The sequence below is a fragment of the Mesoplodon bidens genome (assembly GCF_964165515.1).
Source record: "Mesoplodon bidens genome assembly, chromosome: X".
NCBI lineage: Eukaryota > Metazoa > Chordata > Mammalia > Artiodactyla > Ziphiidae > Mesoplodon > Mesoplodon bidens.
The window spans coordinates 126,996,790-127,022,754 of NC_138163.1; the positions used below are offsets into that span (position 1 = coordinate 126,996,790).

At 42.4% G+C, this 25,965-nt stretch overlaps 1 protein-coding gene across 4 annotated transcripts in view; it reads left to right on the plus strand.

Moving 5' to 3' along the window:
* Positions 1-6,637: 6,637 nt before the first annotated feature.
* The window catches only part of CTPS2 (CTP synthase 2), a 107,727-nt gene continuing 88,399 nt past the window's right edge, over positions 6,638-25,965 (plus strand). The window contains exons 1-4 of one of the 4 annotated variants that reach the window (XM_081221637.1): positions 6,638-6,972; positions 13,339-13,543; positions 21,797-21,967; positions 24,242-24,342. In XM_081221637.1, coding sequence (XP_081077763.1) covers positions 13,378-13,543; positions 21,797-21,967; positions 24,242-24,342 — 438 coding nt within the window. In that variant the 5' untranslated portion in view covers positions 6,638-6,972; positions 13,339-13,377. The other 3 variants (XM_081221636.1, XM_081221638.1, XM_081221639.1) reach the window with 3 other exon arrangements.

Here is a 25,965-nt window from a genome sequence, read left to right on the forward strand (position 1 = left end):
GGCCCCGCGGACATGGATGTCTTTAATCTCCTTCTGAGTCCACATCAAAACTAGCCCAGGCCCTCTGTGTCCACCTACCAATTTACAGGGAATACAGGGAACGGGGGAAACTATTAAAGGACACCACGGGATGCAGGGAGCAGAATCTAGGCTGTGAGAGACCACAGGCTGACGACCTTGTTTCTTCAAATAAATTGCGAGGAAGGGGGAAAGAGGAACCTATAGATTAAAAACGACCTAAAAAACAACCCATGGCAACTTGCGGATTTTCTTTAGATCCTCAAACAAACACAGTGGGGAAATTTTTTTGACGTTTATAAGAATTGGAAATTTGGGGACTGGATAGTTCATGAGATTAAGAAATTGTTAAGTTTAAAAATTTTTAGTTGTGCTAGATAAACATAAAATTTACCATCTTAATTTTTTTTTTTTTTTTTTTTTTTTTTTTTGCGGTACGCGGGCCTCTCACTGTTGTGGCCTCTCCCGTTGCGGAGCACAGGCTCCGGACGCGCAAGCTGAGCGGCCATGGCTCACGGGCCCAGCGGCTCCACGGTATGTGGGGTCGGGGCACGAACGCGTGTCCCCTGCATCGGCAGGCGGACTCTCAACCACTGCGCCACCAGGGAAGCCCCACCTTAATCATTTTTAAGTGTACTAGTTAAGTAGTAGTAAGTACATTCACATTGTTGTGGAACCAATCTCCACAATTGTTTTCCTGTTGCAAAACTGAAACTCTGTACCCACTAAACAACTCCGTTCTCTGTTCTCCCCATTCCCTGGCAACCAAGCTACTTTCTGTCTCTATGATTTTTGGCTACTCCAGGAACCTCATATAAGTGGAATCATACCACATTTGTCTTTCTGTGACTGGTTCATTTCATTGAGCAAATGTCCTCAAGGTTCATCCATGTTGTAGCATGTGTTAGAATTTCCTTAAAATTCTGCCTTAAAAAAGGCTACTTCGAACACTCTTTGACATAAATTGTAGCAATATTTTTTTGGATCTGTCTCCTAAGGCAGAGGTCCCCAACCCCTGGGGCCGCACAACAGGAGGACGGCAGGCGAAAGAGCAAAGCTTTATCTGCCACTCCCCATGGCTCGCATTACCGCCTGAACCGTCCCCCGCCCCCCGTGGAAAAATTGTCTTCCACGAAACCGGTCCCTGGTGCCAAAAAGGTTGCGGACCGCTGTCCTAAGGCAAAGGAAACAAAAGCAAAAATAAACAAATGGGACCTAATTAAACTTAAAAGCTTTTACAAAGAAAACCATCCACAAAATGAAAAGACAACCTACTGAATGGGAGAGTATATTTGCAAAGGATATGACCGATAAGGGGTTAATATCCAAAATACAAAAATAGCACATACAACTTAGTATCAAAAAACCCCAAACAACCTGATTAAAAAATGGTCAAAAGACCTGAATAGACATTTTTCCAAAGAAGACATACAGATAGCCAACAGGCACATGAAAAGATGCTCAACATCACTAATCATCAGAGAAATGCAAATCAAAATCATAATGTGATATCACCTCACACTTGTCAGAATGGCCATCATCAAAATGACCACAAATAACAAACGTTGGTGAGGATGTAGAGAAAGGGGAACCCTTGCACACTGTTGGCGGGAATGTAAATTGATGAAGTCACTGTGGAAAACGTTATGGAGGTTCCTCAAAAAATTAAAAATAGAGCTACCATACGATCTGGCAATTCCTCTCCTGGGTATATATCCAAAGAAAATGAAAATACTAATTCAAAAAGATACATGCACCCCAATGTTCATAGCAGCATTATTTACAATTGCCAAGATATGGAAGCAACCTAAGGGTACATCAACAGACCAATGGGTAAAGATGTGCTACATATATATACAACGGAATACTACTCAGCATAAAAAAGAATGAAATTTTGCCATTTGAACAACATGGATGGACCTGGAGGGTTTTATGCTTAGTGAAATAAATCAAACGGAGCAAGACAAATACTGTATATCATCACTTATATGTGAAATCTAAAAAATAAAAAACAAACCAGTGAATATAACAAAAAAGCAGGCTATCTTAAAAAAGGTTGAGGAGTATTCCATTGTATATATATTCCATATTTTGTTTACCCATTCATGTGTGATGGACATAGGAATTATTAATTTTTAAATTGTGGTAATTGTGTGTGTGTTTTTAAAAGAGTTCTAATCTTTTAGAGTCATACTGAGATATTTACCAATGAAATAATAGGATGTCTGGCATTTGCTTCAAATTAATACAGGTTGGGGGAAATGGGTGGGGATACAGATGAAACAAACCTGGCCATGGATTGATAATTGTTGAAGTTCAAGTTTTAGGTTTGCTTTTCTATATATTCAACTTTTCCCACAATAACGTGTAAACAAATGGACAACAACAAAAAACTGGCCAAGTGAACAATTCCCCCTTCAGAGTAGGGAGTTCATGAATGTATTTCCCAAGCACAGTCTTAAGCATTATGTATTCCTCCACCCCCCACCATCTTGAGGAGAGTAGCCTAGTTCCAGTGACCTGTGTGAGTATGTGGGAGACAGATTACAATTCTGATTTCCTTGCTCTCCAGTTTTCCAGCCTGAGGTATATTTACAATTCTGGTCCAGGACTTTTTTTTTTTTAATTGGAGTATAGTTGCTTTACACTGCTGTGTCAGTTTCTGCTGCACAGCAAAGTGATTCAGCCATATGTGTACATATATCCCTTCTTTTTTGGATTTCCTTCCCATTTAGGTCACCACAGAGCACTGAGTAGGGTTCCCTGTGCTATACAGTAGGTTCTCATTAGTTATCTATTTTATATATAGTAGTATATATATGTCAATCCCAACTTCCCAATTCACCACCACCACCCCCCGTTCCCCCTTGGTATCCATACGTTTGTTCTCTACGTCTGTGTCTCTATTTCTTCTTTGCAAATAGGATCATCTATGCCATTTTTCTAGATTCTACATGTATGTGTTAATATACTATATTTGTTTTTTTCTTTCCAACTTACTTCACTCTGTATGACAGTCTCTAGGTCCATCCACGTCTCTGCAAATGACACAATTTCATTCCTTTTTATGGCTAATATTCCATTGTATAGATGTACCACATCTTCTTTATCCATTCCTCTGTTGATGGACATTTAGGTTGCTTCCATGTCCTGGTTATTGTAAATAGTGCTGCAGTGAACATTGGGGTGCATGTGTCTTTTTGAATTATGGTTTTCTCCAGGTATATGTCCAGTAGTGGGATTGCTGGGTCATATGGTAGTTCCATTTGTAGTTTTTTAAGGAACCTCCATACTGTTCTCCATAGCGGCTGTATCAGTTTACATTCCCACCAACAGTGTAAGAGGGTGCTCCAGGACTTTAGCTTAACAGGCTCAACCTGTTTTTTTTCCAAACAGCTTTATCGATATATAATTCACATGCCATCCACACCTGTTGAAACAGTACAATTCAATGGTTTCTGTTGTATTACACCATTATTATTTTTTAAAATTTATTTAAGTTATTTTTGGCTGCGTTGGGTCTTCGTTGCTGTGTGCGGGCTTTCTCTAGTTGTGGCAAGCGGGGGCTACTCTTCGTTGCGGTGTGTGGACTTCTCATTGCAGTGGCTTCTCTTGTTGCGGAGCACAGGCTGTAGGCGCGCGGGCTTCAGTAGTTGTGGCGCACGGGCTTAGTTGCTCCGCAGCATGTGGGATCTTCCCGGACCAGGGCTCAAACCCGTGTCCCCTGCATTGGCAGGCGGATTCTTAACCACTGCACCACCAGGGAAGCCCCATTAATTTTTTAAACTGTGTAAACATATATATAACATAAAACTTGCCATTTTAACCATTGTTAAGTGTACAATTCCGTGGCATCAATGACATTCCAACCTGTTTTCAGAGTCTGGGTATTGATTAACCTTTGAAAGTCAAGAGGTATCTTAGGACCAATGCCTTTCTAGGATTTAGTCAGAACCTGAAAGTGGTCAACACTTTCCAGAAAAAGGATATTTGGTTCAAGGGTGATTGGAATGAGCCTGGAATTTCGGTCAGAAGCCTAGGACAGGGGTGCTAACTCCACTATCTAATGGGTGAGTAAACTTGACTCATTACTCATCCTTTCCCTTTAGAGTTTCTTCACCTATGAAAGGAATACAGTGCTGACCCTTCTGATAGCAGAGGTGGGGGCCATCCCTTTCAGCCTTACTTTTGCTCTATCTCCACCCAAAATCATGATGAAGTCCATGTTCCCCAGGGTTTACAATCGTCCTGAAGGTTAGAATTCTTCAAAACAAAAGATTATAAAAGAACACGAGGGATTTCCCTGGTGGTCCCGTGGTTAGGACTCCACGCTCCCACTTCCAGGGACATGGGTTCAATCCCTGGTCAGGGAAGGGGAACCAAGATCCTGCATGCCACTCGGCGCCTGCCAAAAAAAAAAGTAAAAAAGAACACAAGCCGTCAACTTAATGACAGACTTCTTTTTCTTTTTCTTCTTCTTTTTTTATCCTCAATGCTATACAGGCCATGAATAAAACACCTGTGAATGAGGGTACTCTCTGATCCCACACAAATCAGTCAATCTGAACCCTGTTATCAAATTTTTCTGCTCAAATATTTTCCCATTTTAGATTAATGATACAATAGTTATCATAACCCCTTTGTATTCACAAAGTATCCTTCATCTGTTGACCTCGTAGATTAACAGAATAAGGATGAGACCTTATATCCTGTGGTGAAGAGTCTGACTTTGGGGACAGATATTTTGGTCAGGGCATTTCACATCTCTAAGCCTCAGGTTCTTCATTATAAAAAGGGGATCTTAATAGTTGTCCTGGTTGTAAAAAGGAAACAAAGTACCAAAATGTGGAGGGAAGCCTTACATATATAGCAGGTATTAAGTATCACCGTCCATGTCAACCTGTTTCACAAGCATTCTTTCCACTGGGTCCTCTGGAAGACTTGTTTCACAACAAAGCCCTCTGTGCTTCCGGCCTCTTTACACGGTGCTTTCTCCTTAAAAAAAAAAAAAAAAAAATTATTTCTTGGCCTCCATGGAGACTTGGGTCTCCCCTACCATTCCTGCTGAGTGGACCCTCTGCTCATTTCCCCAGAAGTTGACATCACCATCCTCAGCTCCTTACTGCTTCTTCCATGGCACTGCTCTGTCATTCTTTTTTTTTTTTTTGCGTTGCGCGGGCCTCTCACTGTTGTGGCCTCTCCCGTTGTGGAGCACAGGCTCTGGACGCGCAGGCTCAGCGGCCATGGCTCACGGGCCCAGCCGCTCCGCGTCATGTGGGATCTTCCCGGACCGGGGCACGAATCCGTGTCCCCTGCATCGGCAGGCGGACTCTCAACCACTGCGCCACCAGGGAAGCCCTGCTCTGTCATTCTTGATAGGGAGAAACTCCCTTTTGTTTTGAAACTCATCAAATTCTGCCAGACATCCCTCTACCCTTCTTTGTTGCTGTCATTTACTAGCTTCGGGGTTGCTTCTTCACATTCACTGGAGACTTGGTTCCTTGGCCTCAACTGACTCCTCCAATTTCCGCCATCCTTCCGGGGGCCTTCAATGTCCCCCACACTGGCCTGGTGGGCGCTAGACCCAATTCCAGTGACGCCCATCTCACTTGACCCCGTTCCAGAGTCAGACCCTAAACTGGATCATCTCCTGGAATTGCTTCCCCTTTGACATCGCCGACACCCACACTGTGGTGACAACTCCTCAGTTCCTTCATTCCCACAGGCCCTCATCTTTTGGTCCATCTCTTTTCTCTCTTCCAGTCTATCCGCTCCCTGCTCCTCTCCCTTCCTTTCCTCTGGGGACTAGACCCCTGGTGCGTCACTACCATCACATTTTTTCAGTGCCCTTAACTTCCTCACTCTCATCCTTCTACTCTACTCAACCAGCAAACTCTGGTTTTATCAATATCAATATTTATATACCGACCTGTAGACATCTTGCACAACTATAGCTGGAGGTCATTACACAATGATGGTTTCTAGACTCCACTGGGTCTTCAATGATGCTCTCCTCACTCGGCCCTCTAGTGACTCACCTGGTCATTCAAAATTTTCACCACTTTCCTAACCCTTCCGTCTGATTCCAAACCCTCCTGTTGTCCCTAGTTTGATCCTCTCTCCTTCAGTGGTTTATGTTCTTCCCTTGGCCTTAAAAACCTCCTGCGGGGGCTTCCCGGGGGCTTCCCTGCTGGCGCAGTGGTTGAGAGTCCGCCTGCCGATGCAGGGGACACAGGTTTGTGTCCCGGTCCGGGAAGATCCCACATGCCGCGGAGCGGCTGGGCCCGTGAGCCATAGCCGCTGAGCCTACACGTCTGGAGCCTGTGCTCCGCAACGGGAGAGGCCACAGCAGTGAGAGGCCCGCGTAATGCAAAAAAAACCCAAAACAAACAAACAAACAAAAACCTCCTGTGTCCTTTCCTGGCACCAAGGCACTAACCATCCTCCAAATACTCTTTAAAAAGTCACTCGGCGAAGCCCTGATTGTCGTCCTTCTGCCCTCGCATTTTAAATTTAAAGTTTTGCTACACGCGTACTGTTCCAGGAACCTTACTGATTCCAGTAGAGGTGTAGCCCTCCCCCCAGATTGTGAGCCCCTCAAAGGCCGGCATCCCATCTGATCGTCGTCCTCTGCTCGGCGCTCCCGCAGTTGGTCTCCGTGACCGAGAGAAGCTCTTTCCGGCGCCGCCGAGAGCGGGACGCGAGGATCCGAGCAGGGTCTGGGCGTGCCGAGGGGCCGGGGCGCCGGGACCTGGCGTTCACCCGAGTCTCCGAGGTGCCGGTGCTCAGCAAGCCGCGGAGGGGAGGGGCAGTCCCCGGGCTGAGCGAGGCCTGGGGCCAAAGTGCGTCCAGGGCGGAGGGTGACGGGAAGCCACCAACGCTTGAGGAGTCACTTTTGGGGCGCTTGTTTCGGAGCGTTGCACAAACCCGGGTGCCAACCCCGAGCTCACCGGCGTGAGTCAGTGGGGCCCGCGGCGGCAGGAGAGGGGGAGGTGGGCGAGGAAGGCGCCATGCACCCCGAGGCCCGCGCGGGCGGCGGGAGGGACACGGGGGCGACTCGGGACGCCGCTGGCGGCGGACCCCTCCCCAGCCCGACAGGTGAGCGCGGGCGGGCCTCGGGGCGGAGCTCGCCGGCTCCAACGGCCACCCTCCGCGCCACCGCCGCCGGCAAAGCACAGGTAACTCCCCGCCCGGGCCTCAGCGCCGGGGCCGCCCTCCATCCCGCGGCCCCAGCCCGGCGCGCACAGGGGACCGGGAGCCTTTGTCCCCTCCGAGGGCTGCCGCCGCACGCGTCCCAGCACCCTGTGCTCTCTGCCCGCGGGCAGACAGCGGCGGGGCAGGGCCGGGGCCCTGGGAGCCCGCCCTGCGGCGGCCCGCGGCCCGGGCTCCGGAGCGCCGCGTCCGCGAGCGGCGCTTCGGCGCGCACCCCGCCTCGGAACCGGGCGCTGGGGCCCGCCGCGGCCCCCGCCCGGTTCCTCCCGGGCCCCGGGAGCCCCGAGATGGCGTTGGCGGAAATGCAGCCCCGGGCGTAGTGAGATGGCCTTTCTGTCTCCTCCCCCGCGACCCTCCCGTTTCCCGGGTCGGAGCTGGTTAGGGCGCTCTGAGCCCGAGTCCGCTGCTGCTACAACATAGCTTTCTTTCTAAAACAGTTTCTCCACATTTGATGTCTAATTTACGTTCAGTAAAATGCCCGCATTTTAAGCGTGCAGATCGGGGATTTTGACAAATTATACACCAGTGTAACCACTACCCCAACGTAGACATAGACCATTTCCATCACTCCAGAAAGTTCCCTCGTGCTCCTCTCCGGTCGATCCACAACCGCCCTCACCCCTTGATTTCCATCAGAGCTTAGTTTTGCCTGTTCTAGAACTTCATAAAGTGGGCTCATGCAGTAAGTACTCTTTTGTTTTTGACTACTTTTTAAATGGTTGTCATTGAGAAAGTATCTCTTCTTGCTTCTGTTTTTAGTTGCTTTAGGCCTGCACTGTCCAGTATGAGTTGAGATGTGCTGTGCGTAGACACACCTAATTTCGGAAGACATTACAAAAAAAAAAAGGGTTGTAAATTATCTCACCAAAATATTCTTAAATTGATTATGTGTTGAATGATAGTATTTTGGATACCTTGGGTTAAATAAGATATTATTAAAATGAACTTAATCTGTTTCTTTTTACTTTTTATATGGCTACTGTAAAATTTAAAATTACACAGTGTAATTTTTTTAAATGTTTTTATTGGACAGTGGACAGCCCTACACATGCCTATTTTACAGACAATTGGGTCTGCTCACTGCATATAAGAGTAAATGTAAATAATGGTCTTCACAAGAGAAAAAAAATCCCGATTCTAGAAGTAGCTTGAAGAACCTGCTTTTCCTGTTGTTTTAAAATTTTGCTTCAAACTTACTTGTTTGCTTAAAATAGAAAGGATTAGGTGTCTCCTTGATATTGTTACATTTTCAAAAAGGACTTTGTAAAATATCTGATATGCTTAAAAAGGTATCTTGTGCTTTTGAAAATATGGAAAAGTAATAATTGCCTGCAACCCAACCACCTAAATATATATTAAAATGTAGCATTTTGGTGTAATTTGACCAGTCTTAATTTAAAAAAAACAGTTGAGATAATAATATATTTAATTTTATATCCTGCTCTGTTGTGTAACATAAGCATACCTTATATGAAAGATTCTTAGGCTTTTTGACAACCACATAATGTGCCTTCTCATAAATACTCTCCAGTTTTCTATGGCATTTTTCCATTTTGCTAACTCTTACAGATGGGAAGTCATTTTAATAGTGTGACAGTGCCAGAATAAGGTAGTTACAGAACAGCTTATTTGCCCCTTTATCCAACAGGAAAGGTGAAGACCAAGAGGATAGGGACCTTGACTTTTTGTTCACACCCATATCCACAGGACCTGGGAACACGTCAAGCATATAGTTGTCTGGGAGGAAGAAAATTTCCTTCTACCCTTCTAGGTTCTTCTGCTGGTCTAAGAATTAAGTTGACATGAGGCAGATTAACAGGAGAAAATCAAATAAAAGTTTAATAATGTGTATACATGGGAGAGACCCAGGAAAACTTAGTCACTTGCTAAAATGGTTGAAACCCTTGCCTTAAATACCATCTTCAGCTCAAGAGAAAAGAAGATGTTGTGGGTAGTAGTTTGGGACCTCAGAAGGGAAGAGGGCAAGGCTTCCCTGGTGGCGCAGTGGTTAAGAACCTGCCTGCCAATGCAGGGGACATGGGTTTGAGCCCTGATCCGGGAAGATCCCAAATGCTGTGGAGCAACTAAGCCCATGCGCCACAACTACTGAGCCTGTGCTCTAGAGCCTGCGAGCTGCAACTACTGAGCCCACGCTCCTAGAACCCAAGCTCCACAACAAGAGAAGCCACCACAATGAGAAGCCTGTGCACTGCAACAAAGAGTAGCCCCCTTTCGCCACAACTAGAGAAAGCCTGCGCACAGCAACAAAGACCCAACGCAGCCAAAACTAAATAAATGAATAGTTAAAAAAAAAAAAGGGAAGAAGGCAATTAACATGGAGATGAAAAGGCAAATATTTTGGTAAACAAATGTTTGCTAGGTCAGGCAGAGACGGTACACAGAGTGGACTCTGATCTCTAAGAGCTTCCCCGACCACATCTAGCTCATATTCTCTGAAGGTATCTCTGGTGATAGCTCTATGCCAGGAACAGGCCCTTTATCTAAATTCTTTAGGCAGCAAAGGGGGCAATAAAAAAGAAGGACTTCCTGAGTCTTCTGTTTCTTAAAAATAATCAAACTAAATTAATGCTCATGCCAAAGAGGCACATTTTGGTGGGGCAGATTTTCCTCCTTTGCCTGTTCCGTAAACGTTTATGAGCTGACTGAATCAGTGAGTATAGGGCTCTGAAAAATAAGAGCTAACCTTGACTTAGCACTTGGGCGCTCTCTTTGTAACTACCCGTACAGCTCTATAAGGCTGGCACTGGTATTATTTGTGTACTGCACAGGTGGAGAAAATTGAGGTTTAGAGAAGTTGAAATTGCCCAGGGTCATAGCTACTGAGTGACAGCACTTGAGCTCAGGCTGTCTGACTCCAGAGGAGGGACACTTATTGAAATAGAAAAAAATCAACAGTGGGATGAGTAAGGGAAGACTGTGATGAAATTCCCGCTCTAACGACTACCTTGGCTAGTAGAAGCGGCAAGAGATGAATATTCAGATACATTTTGGATCTATAGGAGTAGCATTCTGGGTTTGGACTGAAAATCTTTTAGGCTAGCTCAGGTGAGTGGATGGCCAGGTGGCTAGTAAAGAGGAACGGTGACATTGAACATGATCAACTGTGTTGTGTAGAGAAAGGCAGGCCCAGGGACTTAAGGAAGCCATTTGGGATGGGACTTGTATATTTTGGATGGCTTCAGTTTACTCGCCTTGATGGTGGTCAGCTAATTCAAATTGAACTCACAGCTCTGAAGTGAAAGGGCTCTACACCTTTTAAGTTAAGCTAGTTTATTTACTTTTTAATTTATTTATTATTTATTTTTGGCTGCGTTGGGTCTTTGTGCGAGGGCTTTCTCTAGTTGCGGCAAGCGGGGGCCACTCTTCATCGCGATACGCGGGCCTCTCACTATCGCGGCCTCTCTTGTTGCGGAGCACAGGCTCCAGACGCGCAGGCTCAATAGTTGTAGGCTCACGGGCCCAGTTGCTCTGCGGCATGTGGGATCTTCCCAGACCAGGGCTCGAACCCGTGTCCCTTGCATTGGCAAGCAGATTCTCAACCACTGTGCCACCAGGGAAAGCCAAGCTAGTTGGTTTTGAAAGTAGAGGAAACTACAAAATCAGAATAGGCATTCCTTTGGGGAAGACAGGCAGATAGGATAAGCGGGTAGCTGAAATCATTCCTACCTGATTGCATTTGAGCTTGATTTCCAGGTATTTAAAAACACTTGTGAATTACAATAGAAAGTGGGATTTAGAGTTATTAGCTTTTGTTAGTTACTCTCTTTTCTTGTAGTTGCGATTTTCTATTAATAGTCTTAGTTGGCCGTTTGTTTGCCTGTCAGGACCACACGAATAATGCCGTTAAGGCTCACCTTCACGTGCATGGTGAAATGGCAAGCGCAGAAGGCCCCTGCCCAGGCTCAAGGGGAAAACAAGAGTTCTCAGAGTAGAGTAGCCCAAGTAGCTCTTGGGCTTCCTGTCTGCCTCTAAAACAAAAGGGTTTGAATCACACAGCAGCAGGAAAGTCAAATAAAATTTCTTTATGACATAATATTTTCTTTTTTTTTTCTGCTTGAATATTTCTGCATGGTGAAATGGATGGGTAAGGAACAGATTCAGTGTTCCACATGCATAGTTAAGGAGGATACATTTATTATTATTAATAATGACATTAGTAGCTAACTTTTACTAAGTTCTTACTGTATGTTGATATAGGGGTCAATTTTGACCCCCTCTAAGCCAGGTATCAGCAAACATTTTCTATAAAAGATAGTAAATATTTCAGGCTTTGTGGGCCAGAGGTCTCTGTTTTCCCAGCTACTCAGCTCTGCCATTGAGCCAGAAAGCCACCAGAGACAATATGTAAATAATGGGCATGGCTGTGTGCTAATAAAACTTGATTTATGGACACTGAAGTTTGAGCTTCATACAATTTTAATGTGTCATGAAATATTCTTTTGATCTTTTCTCAGTCATTTAAAATGTAAAACATTCTTAGCTTGGCGACCATACAAAAACAGACAGTGGGTCAGATGTGACCTGTGGGCCCTGGTTTCCTGACCTCTGATCTATACCTTAGCTCATTTAATCCTCACAGCCATCCGCAAGATTTTTTATTTTATTTTTAAAATATTTATTTATTTGGCTGCGTCGGGTCTTAGTTGCGGCACGTGTGATCTAGTTCCCCGACCACGGATTGAACCTGGGCCCCCTGCATTGAGAGCGCAGTCTTAACCACTGGAGACCAGGGAAGTCCCAAGATTTTTAAAAATGTTGGCATATTTGAATATTGATTTTTAAAATAGACTATTTTTATTTTATTTTATTTTTTTAAATTAAAAAAAATTATTTATTTTTGGCTGCGTTGGGTCTTTGTTGCTGTGCTCAGGCTTTCTCTAGTTGCGGCGAGCGGGGGCTGCTCTTTGTTGCGGTGCGCGGGCTTCGCATTGCGGTGGATTCTCTTGTTGCGGAGCACGGGCTCTAGGCGCGTGGGCTTCAGTAGTTGTGGCATGCAGGCTCAGTAGTTGTGGCTTGCGGGCTCTTGAGCACAGGTTCAGTAGTTGTGGTGCATGAGCTTAGTTGCTCCGCAGCATGTGGGATCTTCCCGGACCAGGGATTGAACTCGTGTCCCGTGCATTGGCAGGCGGATTCTTAACCATTGCACCACGAGGGAAGTCCCCCCAAATAGGCTATTTTTAGAGCAATTTTAGGTTCACAGCAAAACTGAGCAGAAAGTACTGAGTTTCCATACACCCACTGCCCCATGCCCACAGCGTTCCTCATTATCAAAATCTTGAACCAGAGAGGTACATTTGTTACAGTCAATGAAGCTACACATCATTATCATTCCAAGTCCATAGGTTACATTAGAGTTCACTCTTGGTGTTATACATTCTGTGAGTTTGGACAAATGTATAATGACCTGTATCCACCATTATAGAATCATACAGAATAGTTTCACTGTCCTAAAAATCCTCTATGCTCCACCTATTCATCTTTCCCTCCCCCCACTAACCTCTGAAAACCACTGATCATTTTACTGTCTTCATAGTTTTGTCTTTTCCAGAATGTCATATAGTTGGAATCATGCAGTATGTGCCTTTTCAGATGGGCTTCTTTCACTTAGTAACATGCATTTAAGTTTCCTCCATGTCTTTTCATGGATTGGTAGCTCATTTCTTTTTAGTGCTGAAAAATATTCCAAGGGATTGGTACTTTTTATTCCATTTCACAGATGTAGAAACAGGTACAGAAAGGATTAGTAACTCGCCCAGGTATAGCTAGTACAGATCTGACTCCAAAGCCTAATCTCTTAAAAATTTTACCATGCTTCTGAATCCCAGAGAATTTTGGCTTCTTATGATGAAGTTTGTCACACGACAGAGTTGGGGTAAATGTAAAATCAGGGTAATGGAGCCAAACATTTTGCTGTATCCAGAGCTTCCTGCATGTCGACAAGAAAGAAAAACCTAGACGATAAGACTTTGTTTCACATACTTAGAAAAAGTGCTGTGTACTTTTGAAATTCTGGTCCAACACACTCTCCACTTTACTGGTTTAAGAACATGTTTCTCTTCCCTGACCCTTAATTTCATTACCTTTCAGATTCTATCTGGGTGCTGTCACTCAGCCACTCCTCTGCCAATGAAGTACATCTTGGTCACTGGTGGGGTCATCTCGGGCATCGGTAAAGGGATCATAGCAAGCAGCATTGGGACGATTCTAAAATCATGTGGACTCCGAGTTACTGCCATCAAAATCGACCCCTATATAAACATCGATGCGGGCACTTTTTCACCTTATGAGCACGGTATGAGGGAGGACCACTTCCCCCCTATAAAGCACTGCGTTAAATTGAGGTTCTTTCTTGTATTTTGGGTAATTTCTTTAGGATAGAGTTCCAGAAGTAGAGCTGCTGGGTCATACATTTTGGATCTGTGAATGTTCTCATGGTTATTGATACATTTTTCTGATTGCTGATGACATTCTAAATTAGTCCACCCTTTTGGAAAACAGTGTGTGAGGATACCATTCTCACTGTACCTTTTGTAGTATGGATTATGTTTTGTTTTATTTTATCATAAAGGTAATATATTTCTCAACATTTCATTAAGAGAAAAACTCAGGCAATATAGAATATATTGACAATATAGAATGACCTGAAGAAAATAAAAATCGTCCATTTCCCACCACTTGGAATAATTATTGTTAATGTTGAAATTTTGGTGTATATACTAATTATATTTATTTATTTATTTATTATTATTTTTTTGGCCATGCCGCGTGGCTTGTGGGATCTTAGTTCCCTGACCAGAGATCAAACCTGTGCCCCCTGCAGTGGAAGCGCGGAGTCCTAATCACTGGACCGCCAGGGAAGTCCCTATACTAATTATCTTTAAAAAGGCACTAGCCCTTACATACTTTCTTCTTAAACTTTTTACATACAAGCAAGAAAGTATATAAATCATAAGTACCAGTAGATGAAATGAACATAATGTGTAATCAGCCTCCAGCTCAAGAAACAGAAACCCCCTTTATGCCCCTTCCAGTCTCTCCCCATCTGAAAAGACCAGGGTAACCATTATCCTGTCTTCTGACATTATAGATCAGTTTTGCTTATTTTTGAACTTTAAATGAACTGAATCTGAGTCATACTATTTTTTTAATTGAAGTATAGTTGATTTACAATGTTTCAGGTGTACAGCAAAGTGATTCAGTTATACATATGTATATTCTTTTTCAGATTCCTTTCCATTATAGGTTATTACAAGATATTGAATATAGTTCCCTATTCTATACGGTAGGTCCTTGTTGTTTATCTATTTTATATATAGTAGTAGGTATCTGTTAATCCTGAATTCCCAATTTATCTCTCCCCTAGTCATAATTTTTTCAATCTAATTTTTTTCTATCTAATTTTAAAACTTAATCTACTGTAGACATTTTAATAGATTCTATACTTCTAAAGGCTGCATAGAATCTATACAATAATAGGAAATCATTTCCAATTTATTGATATTATAAACAACACTGTGAAGCGAAACTTTAAAATTTATTTTATTTTTTTTAATTTGAAAATCATCCATTTACAGAGGATCTTTTTAAAAATTGTTTTTTTGGCTATAGAGAACTTCCATTTCAAATACACACAAAAGTAGATACACTAGTATATTTGTTTGCTAGGGCTGTCATGACAAAATACCACAGATTGGGTGGCTTAAACAACAGAAGTCATTTTCTCACAGTACTTGAATGTGGAAGTCTAAGATCAAGGTGTTGGCAGGTTTGGTTTCTTCTGCGGCCTTTCTCCTTGGCTTGTGAAGACTGCCTTTTTGCTGAATCCTTGCATGAGTTTTTCTCTGTGACCACATGTTCTTGGAGTCTCTCTCTTCTTATAAGGGCACCAGTTCTATAGACTTTTAGCCCCCATCTTTATGATCTCATTTAACTTTAATCACTTTCTTAAAGGCCCCATTTGCAAATACAGTCACATTGGGGATAGGGCTTCAACCTACGGATTTGGGGAGCACAATTTAGTTCATAACTTCTGGTCTAGAGAAGAAAGTGTTCCATAGAGAAAGTGAGGTCAACAGTGTCAAATGCCCCTGAGAATTTGGGTAAGATGAGGTCAGGGAATTGGCTGCTGGTTATGGTAATACATGGGTCATAATAACCTTTGATGAGAGTCATTTCAGTGGAGTCATAGAGATGAAAGTCTGATTTGAATAAGACTTTACTGAGGAGAGAATGATAGGTGAGGAAGTGAAGACAGTGAGTATAGATATCTCTTTTTAAGAGTTGTGCTGGACATAGAAAACAAACTTATGGTTACCAAAAGGGAAGGGGTGGGGAGGGATAAATTAGGAATTTGAGATTAATAGATATACACTACTATATATAAAATAGATTAAACAGCAAGGACTTACCATATAGCACTGGGAACTATATTCAATATCTTGTAATAACCTATAATGGAAAAGAACCTGAAAAAGAAAATGTGAGTGTGTGTGCATGTGCCTGTGTGTGTGTGTGTGTATAACTGAATCACTTTGTTGCACACCTGAAACATTGTAAATCAACTATACTTCAATTTAAAATAAAGAGAGTTGGGCTGTGAGAAGAAGCAAGATAATGGGGTAGTAGTTGGAGGAAATGTGGGGTACAAAGAATTTTTTTTTTTTTGCTTTATAACAAATTTAATCAGTTATACATATACATATGTTCCCATATCCCCTCCCTTTTGCGTCTCCCTCCCACCCTCCCTATCCCACCCCTCCAGGCGGTCACAAAGCACCGAGCTGATCTCCCTGTGCTATGCGGCTGCTTCCCACTAGCTATCTACCTTACATTTGGTAGTGTATATATGTCCATGCCGCTCTTTCGCTTTGTCACAGCTTACCCTTCCCCCTCCCCATATCCTCAAGTCCATTCTCCAGTAGGTCTGTGTCTTTATTCCTGTCTTACCCCTATGTTCTTCATGACATTTTTTTTTCTTAAATTCCATGTATATGTGTCAGCATACAGTATTTGTCTTTCTCTTTCTGACTTACTTCACTCTGTATGACAGACTCTAGGTCCATCCACCTCATTACAAATAGCTCAATTTCATTTCTTTTTATGGCTGAGTAATATTCCATTGTATATATGTGCCACATCTTCTTTACCCATTCATCTGATGATGGACACTTAGGTTGCTTCCATCTCCGGGCTATTGTAAATAGGGCTGCTATGAACATTTTGGTACATGTCTCTTTTTGAATTATGGTTTTCTCAGGGTATATGCCCAGTAGTGGGATTGCTGGGTCATATGGTAGTTCTATTTGTAGTTTTTTAAGGAACCTCCATACTGTTCTCCATAGTGGCTGTACCAATTCACATTCCCACCAGCAGTGCAAGAGTGTTCCTTTTTTTCCACACCCTCTCCAGCATTTATTGTTTCTAGATTTTTTGATGATGGCCATTCTGACTGGTGTGAGATGATATCTCATTGTAGTTTTGATTTGCATTTCTCTAATGAGCAAAGATGTTGAGCATCCTTTCATGTGTTTGTTGGCAGTCTGTATATCTTCTGTGGAGAAATGTCTATTTAGGTCTTCTGGCCATTTTTGGATTGGGTTGTTTGTTTTTTTTGCTATTGAGCTGCATGAGCTGCTTATAAATTTTGGAGATTAATCCTTTATCAGTTGCTTCATTTACAAATATTTTCTCCCATTCTGAGGGTTGTCTTTTGGTCTTGTTTATGGTTTCCTTTGCTGTGCAAAAGCTTTTAAGTTTCATTAGGTCCCATGTGTTTATTTTTGTCTTTATTTCCATTTCTCTAGGAGGTGGGTCCAAAAGGATCTTGCTGTGATTTATGTCATAGAGTGTTCTGCCTATGTTTTCCTCTAAGAGTTTGATAGTGTCTGGCCTTACATTTAGGTCTTTAATCCATTTTGAGCTTATTTTTGTGTATGGTGTTAGGGAGTGATCTAATCTCATACTTTTACATGTCCCTATCCAGTTTTCCCAGCACCACTTATTGAAGAGACTGTCCTTTCTCCACTGTATTTTTTTAACATAAATGCCTAGGTACAGAATACCTGATTTGGTGGGTAGGTACGTTTTTCAGGTTTTTCAGTTTTCTTTATACCTTTGCTGAATACTATTCTTTTTAAACTTTACTAACCTGAGAGTACACCAAACAACCAAAAAAAGGGATAACCAGGGATCGAACCTGTGCCCCCTGCAGTGGAAGTGTGGAGCCCTAACCATTGAACTGGCAGAGATTTCCCGGGTATCTCATTATGTTAATTTAGATTTCTTTGATTTTCATTTTGTCGGTGGAATGGCTTATTCAAGTCTATGGTAGATTGTATATTTGTTTGAAACTATGACCCAGCTTCCTGGGTGGAGTAAATTCCCTGCCCCACAGACTTTGGCCTTTGGCCACGTAGGATGGTTAACTCTTCCTGATTTGTTTGGAACTTCCCTGGTTTTGAAACTGAAAGTCCTGAATCCTGGGAACCCTTTTACTCCTGGGCAAACCAGAGAGGTCAGTCACCTTATTTGGCCATGTGATTTGTTTTGCTCTGTGGGATATTACTGAATATGAAATATGCCTTTTTGAAGCAGAACTTTTCAATGCAATGGCATAATTTGGCTCAGTCTCTGTCGTCTTTCTGCCCTCTGCTGTGAGAGCTGCATGCCCCATATAGGGATTTCTCCTTCAACCCGGGTCCTGGAATAAGAAGGCACAGGGTAGACTCACAAATGACCCACAACCCCTACGTAACATGAGGGAGAAATCAGTAAATGTTTTCTAAGTCGCTGAGATTTTAGGGTTGTTTGGTGGGCAGCAGAATTGACTAGTGCCAGGTGTTATGCCAATTTTCCTTTGGATTTTGAAAAATGATTTTCAAGAATACTTTGTGCAGAGTACATTAACCTATACTTACCACATGTATATATTTTTACTTTGTTTGCAATTTGTCTTAATATTACTTCTGCTGATAAGTAATATTACTTCTGCTTAATATTAGTTAATAAGTAAGTAACTGATAAGTAATATTACTTCTGCTTAATATTACTTCTGCTGATAAATTTCATTTTACCATTTGTGTGACTAAATGTATCAGCTGTTTCCTTTATGATTTCTGCCTTTGACGTCACCTGTAAGCTTTTCTGTTCCAGGAATATTTAAATATTCATCTATATTTTCTTCTGGCACTTTTAGAGCTTCATTTGGTTTTACTTTATTTTTTTTCTTCCAGTTTTATTGAGATATAGTTGAAAGACAGCACTGTATAAGTTTAAGGTGTACAGCATAATAATTTGACTTGCATACATCATGAAATGATTATCACAGTGTTTAGTTGAACATCCATCATCTCATACAGATGCAAAATTAAAGAAGTAGCAAAAAATTGTTTCCCTTGTGATGAAAACTCTTAGGATGTACTCTCTTAACTTTCATGTATAACATAGAGCAGTGTTAATTATATTTATCTTGCTGTACATTACATCCCTACTACTTACTTATCTTATAACTGTAAGTTTGTACTTTTTGACCACCTTCATCCAATTCCCCTCACCCCACCCCTCTGCTCTGGTAACCACAAATCTGATCTATTTTTCTATGAGTTTGCTTTTGAAGTATAACTGACTTACAACACTGTGTTCCTGGTGCACAATATAGTGATTTGATGTTTCTGTGCATTTTAAAATGATCACCACCATTTGCTTTTACTTTAATGTTGTTAATACATCTGGAATTTAATTTGGTGGGAGATGAGGATGTAACATAATTTTTTCTCTAAATTTTTTTCTGATTAGCCACTATTCCTAATCGCAATTATCAAAGATTGCATTCTTTGTCCACTGACTTGAAATACCACCTTTCAGTATATACTAAATTTCTGTCTTTGTATTCTGGTCTGTTCCAGATCTCTTTGTTTATTCCTGCCTACCATTTTAATAGCTGCAGCTTTTTATTATCAGGACTTTTCTCATTATTCCTTTTCTCCTTTTTTAAACCTCAAAATGTTAGTTGTCTTCAAGATTAACTTCACAGTCCTTTTATCAAAGTATATGAGAAATCACTCTTTAAATTTATGAATTAATTTGGGGAAGAATTAAAACACTGAAAATATTGACTGGCCTATTCAGGAACTGTATAAGTGGCTTTCATTTTATCCATACCTTCTTTTATGTCTCTGAAGTAAAGTTTTAAAGTTTTCTTCATATTGGTCCTACACATTTCTTTGAAATTTATTTCTGTGTATTTTACCTACTTTGATTTGTAATGATATCTTTGGTTTTTTTAGTCATGTATTAAATTCCTTTATGTAATAGGGACTTTTTGGGGTATTTTGGTTTTGTGTAGTATTTGTTCATGTTGTCTTATTCCATATTTGTATATACTGAAATATATACACATTTTTTTGAATTTTATTTTATTTATTTTTTAAACCCATATATATTTTAATCTTCCTTTACTCACTGCTTTTTTTTTTTTTTTTTTGCGGTACGCGGGCCTCCCACTGCTGTGGCCTCTCCCGTTGCGGAGCACAGGCTCCGGACGCGCAGGCTCAGCGGCCATGGCTCATGGGCCTAGCCGCTCTGCGGCATGTGGGATCTTTCCAGACCGGGGCACGAACCCGTGTCCCCTGCATCGGCAGGCGGACTCTCAACCACTGCGCCACCAGGGAAGCCCACTCACTATTATTTTTTAAGGGCTTTTATTTTTATTTATTTTTCATGTGTTTTGTTTTGGTAATCACACCTGTTTTTCTTCCAAATTAACTTTAGTTTCACTGTCAAGTTAAAAAAAAATCTGTTGGCATTTTTATTATAATTGCATTAAATCAAAAAAAATGTTTTTGAAGACATGATCTACAGCTTTTCTTTTTCTTCTAGGAACATAATAGGAATCTAAAATTTTTAAATTTGGGAATCTAAAATTTCAAGACCTTTGTCGTATACCTGGAGTATTGCCAAACTGGCTTTGGCCTGAATTAACTAGAGAGATTTCAGAGATCGTCCCCTCTTTGGCAGAAGTTAAGATAATCAAAGTACAAAGACTTTTCCATGGATTGGCAATTCCTGATAAACATGAGAAAATAGAATTTGAACTGGAAATGGAATTTGGGAAACATGAAAATATTACAGTTTCATCATTTTGCTCTTTTGTCCTTAAAGTTAGAGATCTTTCTGATCACACTTAGGTACCTTATGAGGGAGACATAAATGAGACTATAAAAGGCTTCTGATTAGGTTCAGAAGCTAGCCAACCTTCTTTTTATGCTATGAACATCTAGCTATAGAAGTAAATGATAGAACTTCCTTAATCAGGGAGAGTTTCAGTTCTGACAAGGTGGCTTTAGGACATTGGACTCCCAATCGATGCCCTCAAGTAACGCTGGAGACCCAGATGCTTGCCTAGTAGTCAACACAGTTGCCGGTCGTGTGATTAAGTCTTCATCTATACACATTTTTAAAAAATTAATTAATTAATTAAAAAAACTTTTTTGGCTGTGTTGGGTCTTCGTTGCTGCCCACAGGCTTTCTCTAGTTGTGGTGAGCAGGGGCTACTCCTCATTGTGGCGCACGGGCTTCTCACTGCGGTGGCTTCCCTTGTTGCAGAGCTTGGGCTCTAGGCACGCGGGCTTCAGTAGTTGTGGCGTGCGGGCTTCAGTAGTTGTGGTGCACGGGCTTCAGTAGTTGTGGCGTGTGGGCTTAGTTGCTCTGCGGCATGTGAAATCTTCCCGGACCAGGGCTCGAACCTGTGTCCCCTGCATTGGCAGGTGGATTCTTAACCACTGTGCCACCAGGGAAGTCCCAAGTCTTCATCTGTATCCTTCTTCACGGTGCTGTTGTGCAGGTGGCTTATTGCTCACTTTCTTTTTGGCCTCAGTTTCACCAAGTCGCCCCGTGGGCTAGTGGAGGCCCTGCTTTTCATCTACTGTCTGTTTAATAGTGACTTTATCCAAGACTGGAATCAATGAAAATTTTCTTACGCCAATTTCAGAGTCCGGGATACTGATGCTTTGAAGTCAATTGCTATTTGTTTTAAAAATTGCTGTTTTAAAGTCCTTTTTTTTTTTGTGTGTGTGGTACGCGGGCCTCTCACTGTTGTGGCCTCTCCCATTGCGGAGCACAGGCTCCGGACGCGCAGGCTCAGCGGCCATGGCTCACGGGCCCAGCCGCTCCGCGGCATGTGGGGTCTTCCTGGACCGGGGCATGAACCCGCGTCCCCTGCATCGGCAGGCGGACTCTCAACCACTGCGCCACCAGGGAAGCCCTTAAAGTCCCTTTTTCATGTGGTATATGATGAGTTTGGAAAAGCTAAATCTTGAGGACAGAATTTCAGTAAGCATTTAAAACTACCGTAATAGAATACCAGAATTTTACCAATGCACTTTCATGGATAGAATCGAATTGCTAAACTTTCCCATCGAAATATAGAAATGGTGATACTCTATGGCTTATAAATAAGTCTTTTACCAGCTCTTTAATATATTGTGCTCATCTTTGAAAGATCTACTGGAAGCAAATTTTTAATTTTTACCTTGCCTTTTTATCCCAGGTGAAGTGTTTGTCTTAAACGATGGTGGAGAAGTTGATTTAGACCTTGGAAATTATGAAAGGTTCTTGGATATTAATCTTTATAAAGACAACAACATCACCACTGGGAAGATATATCAACATGTGATCAATAAAGAGAGGCGTGGTGATTACCTGGGGAAAACAGTACAAGGTATTATATTCCACAAACATTAGGGGGCCCTGTGTGCTGAGCACTCACACCCTGCTCAAAATAGACCTGAAGATGAGGGGATCCCTGTGCTCGACAAGCTCCAATCCTTTTCAGATCCCTGTTTTCTCCTCCTTTTCTTTTCCTCCAGTTTTATTGAGCTATAAATGACATACAGCACCGTATAAGTTTAGGGTGTACAGCATAATGATTTGACTTACATACATCATGGAATGATGACCACAATAAGTTTAGTGAACATCCATCATCTTTGACAGATGCAAAATTAAAGAAATAGACAAAAATGTTTCCCTTGTGATGAAAACTCTTAGGATTTACTCTCAACAACTTTCATATATAACATAGAGCAGTGTTAATTATATTTATCATGGTGTGTATTACATCCCTAGTACTTATTTATCTTATGACTGGAAGCTTGTACCTTTTGACTACCTTCATCCAGTCCCCCCTGCCCCATAACCACAAATCTGATCTGTCTTTTTTATGAGTTTGTTCGTTTTTGACGTATAACTGACCTGCAACACGATGTTAGTTCCTGTTACACAACATAGTGGTTTGATGTTTTTATACATTTCAAAATGATCACCACGATGGCACCATACAAACTTTTACTTTTCATTTTCCTCAAAGGTTTCAAGTTCATCCTCCATGTTCCTGATTGTATTTTCATCAGTCTTTTTTTTTTTTAACTAATGTCATTGTTTCCTTTAGTCCATGTTTCTGTCCTCTTTCTCTTTCTGTCTTTAGCTTTTATTTATAAAATCCATGGGAAACCATTTATTCATCACAAATCTGATTGGGGTATAGATTTATTTTGGTTTGTTTTTGTCTGTCCTTTATTTAATATGTTCTTTTTCTACTTTTTTCTTGTATCTTTGCATGGATGATGATTACTCCCCTTTGAAGAAGAACAGTGATGGGGGGGACATGGGTGGGGTGGGGGGATTGAACTGGAGGGCAGCATGATATGACCCTTTTTTCACCAACCCTTTTCATGGGGGGTATGATTCTTATTTTCTTTTGTCCTCGAAGAGAGACCCGCAGGCCACCCTCCCCCCCGCCCCCCTCGGCTTGTATTCATAAGTTCCTATGTGGTAGGGTAAAGGTGCTAATTCCTCATCCCCTTTAAATCACCTTCATGTTGGAAAGCAGCTGAGAAGTAGATAAGAAGTTGGACAGATGGAGATCAAAAGATCAGCTATGTTACTGCTGACACTGGACGGTGTGGTTTAGATCTTAGCTACAATTGTACTTTCTAATAGTTTTCCCCCAAGTGTAGGTATTGGGAAGACCCGCGGGAGGGAGAGTTGCTGCCTCATACCTGCCACGTCCCAAACTTGGGGAGAGGACAAAGCCCCAGACCTGGGCCTTGACCCCTGATCCGTGCACTGCCCACGTGGAGGCAGAGCCGGACCTACCCCGCCCTCCCAGAAAGGGGCTGGGCATGCGTGGTGGGTCGTTCCAAACGCACCAATCAGAGACGACTTCCTCCCGCCTCGCGGGAGCAGGCGGGCCAGGGAGCTGCCGGTGCCGGGGGAGCAGGTGACAGACGCTGTCCGCGTCAGCTTCCCAGAGGCCAACATTCCTGCTTCGTACATCACATTAGGTTAGTTGGCTGCATCTTTTTGTCTCTTCTTCTGAGATTAGCAGCCTCAGGCCCCTGGTCAGCATGCAGGCCTCGTCTACACCCTCTGAGGGACCCTTCCACACTGGCGAATTGCCCAAGGTCTGCAGGGCTGGGCCACTCTGAGACCTTCTTCCCCTTGGAGTCCAGTATTCAGCACCCTCTCTCTCTCTCTGGTTGGTCGATTTCAAGAGAAACGGCATAACATTTACCACTTTTTTTTTTTTTTTTGTGGTACGCGGGCCTCTCATTGTTGCGGCCTCTCCCGTTGCGGAGCACAGGCTCCGGACGCGCAGGCTCAGCGGCCATGGCTCACGGGCCCAGCCGCTCCGCGGCATGTGGGATCTTCCCAGACCGGGGCACGAACCCGTGTCCCCTGCATCGGCAGGCGGACCCTCAACCACCACGCCACCAGGGAAGCCCCAAACGGCATAACATTTAAATGACTAGACCTATGTTGCGTCTGTAGTATTAATTTCAGTGAGATGGATAATAATGTGAGGACTGTAGCTTGCCTAATTTGCCAGGTGGCTTTCAGGTTATTTGGGAGGTCTAAAGACACTAATACATTCATTTCTCATGACCATGACCGTGAACTAAGCTTTTGTGCTAATTATTACTTCTTTCTACAGTTGTCCCTCACATTACTGATGCTGTCCAGGAGTGGGTTATGAATCAAGCCATGGTGCCTGTGGATGGTCATAAGGAAGAGCCCCAGATATGTGTTATTGAGGCAAGCATGGAACTTTTCTTTATAATTTATATCCTTATAGGTTTTTAAGCAGCTGATCTTCATTCATTCAACAGATATGTGTAGATGGCCTCATGTGTGCTGGACACCGGCCTAGGAGGTGGGATTACAGCAGGGAGCGACATAGATGGTCCCTGCTTTTGTGGTCACAAGTTAGTGGGCAAGATTGGCTTAAACTGTGTGATTACTCCTGGGGTGGGCGTGCAGCAGTCTGCAAGTGAGGACTGATCAGTCACAGAATGCATTCTACTGAGTGCTGTTTGCAAAGTGCTTTGGAACTAGAGAGAGACTAGAATGAGAATAACATCCATGTACTCCTTATCTAAAGGTCAGTTGACCTAATTGCCAGGCAGGACAGCAGAATAATGAACATTTTGGTTCTTAGAGGCAGACTCCCCAAGCTCACATTTCTGCCCTCACCCCCAAGTGGTGTATGGCTTAGTGGTTAAGAGTCTGGAGCCAGACTGCTTGGGTTCATAGCCCAGCTGGTTCACTTACCGGCTGGGTGACCTTGGACAAGTTTGCTTAACTACTCTGTGCCTCAATTTATTCATCTACCAAGTGGGGATAATGTTTTGAGGATTAAATAAGCCAATACGTTTAGTGCTTAGATTGTGTCGGATCTATACTAAGTGCTCGAAAATTATTAACCATTGTTAAGATGCTTGTATGACTTGGCAAGTTACTTCTCAAAGTGTCAATGTACTCATCTATAACAATATGATAGTGTAATATTGTAATCACAACAAGGTAATAATAACAGGGTTGTCGCAAGAATTAAATATAATAATGTAAAAAGCACTTGGCTGTGTCTGGCATTTAGGAGGTGCTCAATAAACATGTTAGCTGCTATTATTGTCATCGTTATCAGTGTTTGTGAATAGATATGCTACCCACAAGATCCATTTTGTTAATAGTAGAGCTGATAACCTTAACGTAAATGTGCTGTACTAACATATATTAATTACATATTTTGCTACTATAATGGTATGGTTGATAAACTTAATGTAAATGTATAAGTGTGCTATATAAAATTTTCTCTCCTTCTGTATTTCTTCCTTCACAATTTACGAGGAAAGAGAGGATGCTTCCTTTATAATTTTTAAAAATCGGAGTATAACATAAACACAGAAAAGTGCACATATCACAGATGTATAGCTTGATGAAGTTTTATAAACTGACCATGTCTGCATAACTAGGCTTGCTTCCTTTAAAAAAATTTAATATTTAATACAGTGAATAGTTTGCAAACAAATCGAGGCAATGATAAAGACAAATAGTGTGAGAAAAGAGAAAGGCAGGTACAAGTGTCAGGAGAATAACATCTGATATGAGAACAAAGATGTAAACTGGGGCATAGCTTGACTCTACGGTGAAGGAGACTTGCACGGTCACTCTCTTTATTGATTTTCAGTTTTTAGGACCCATCTCCAGGATGAATCAGAGAAACCTTAAAAGCAGGAATGTGTCATCAACTTTGAAAAGAGGGATCGTGAGGTGGAGGGGGTGGAGGAGTGCTGGAGGGGAAGGAGGGAGGGCAGAACCTCATTGTACACTGCGACGGTCTACAGATACTGTTAGTATTTGGCTGAAAAAGAAGCAAAA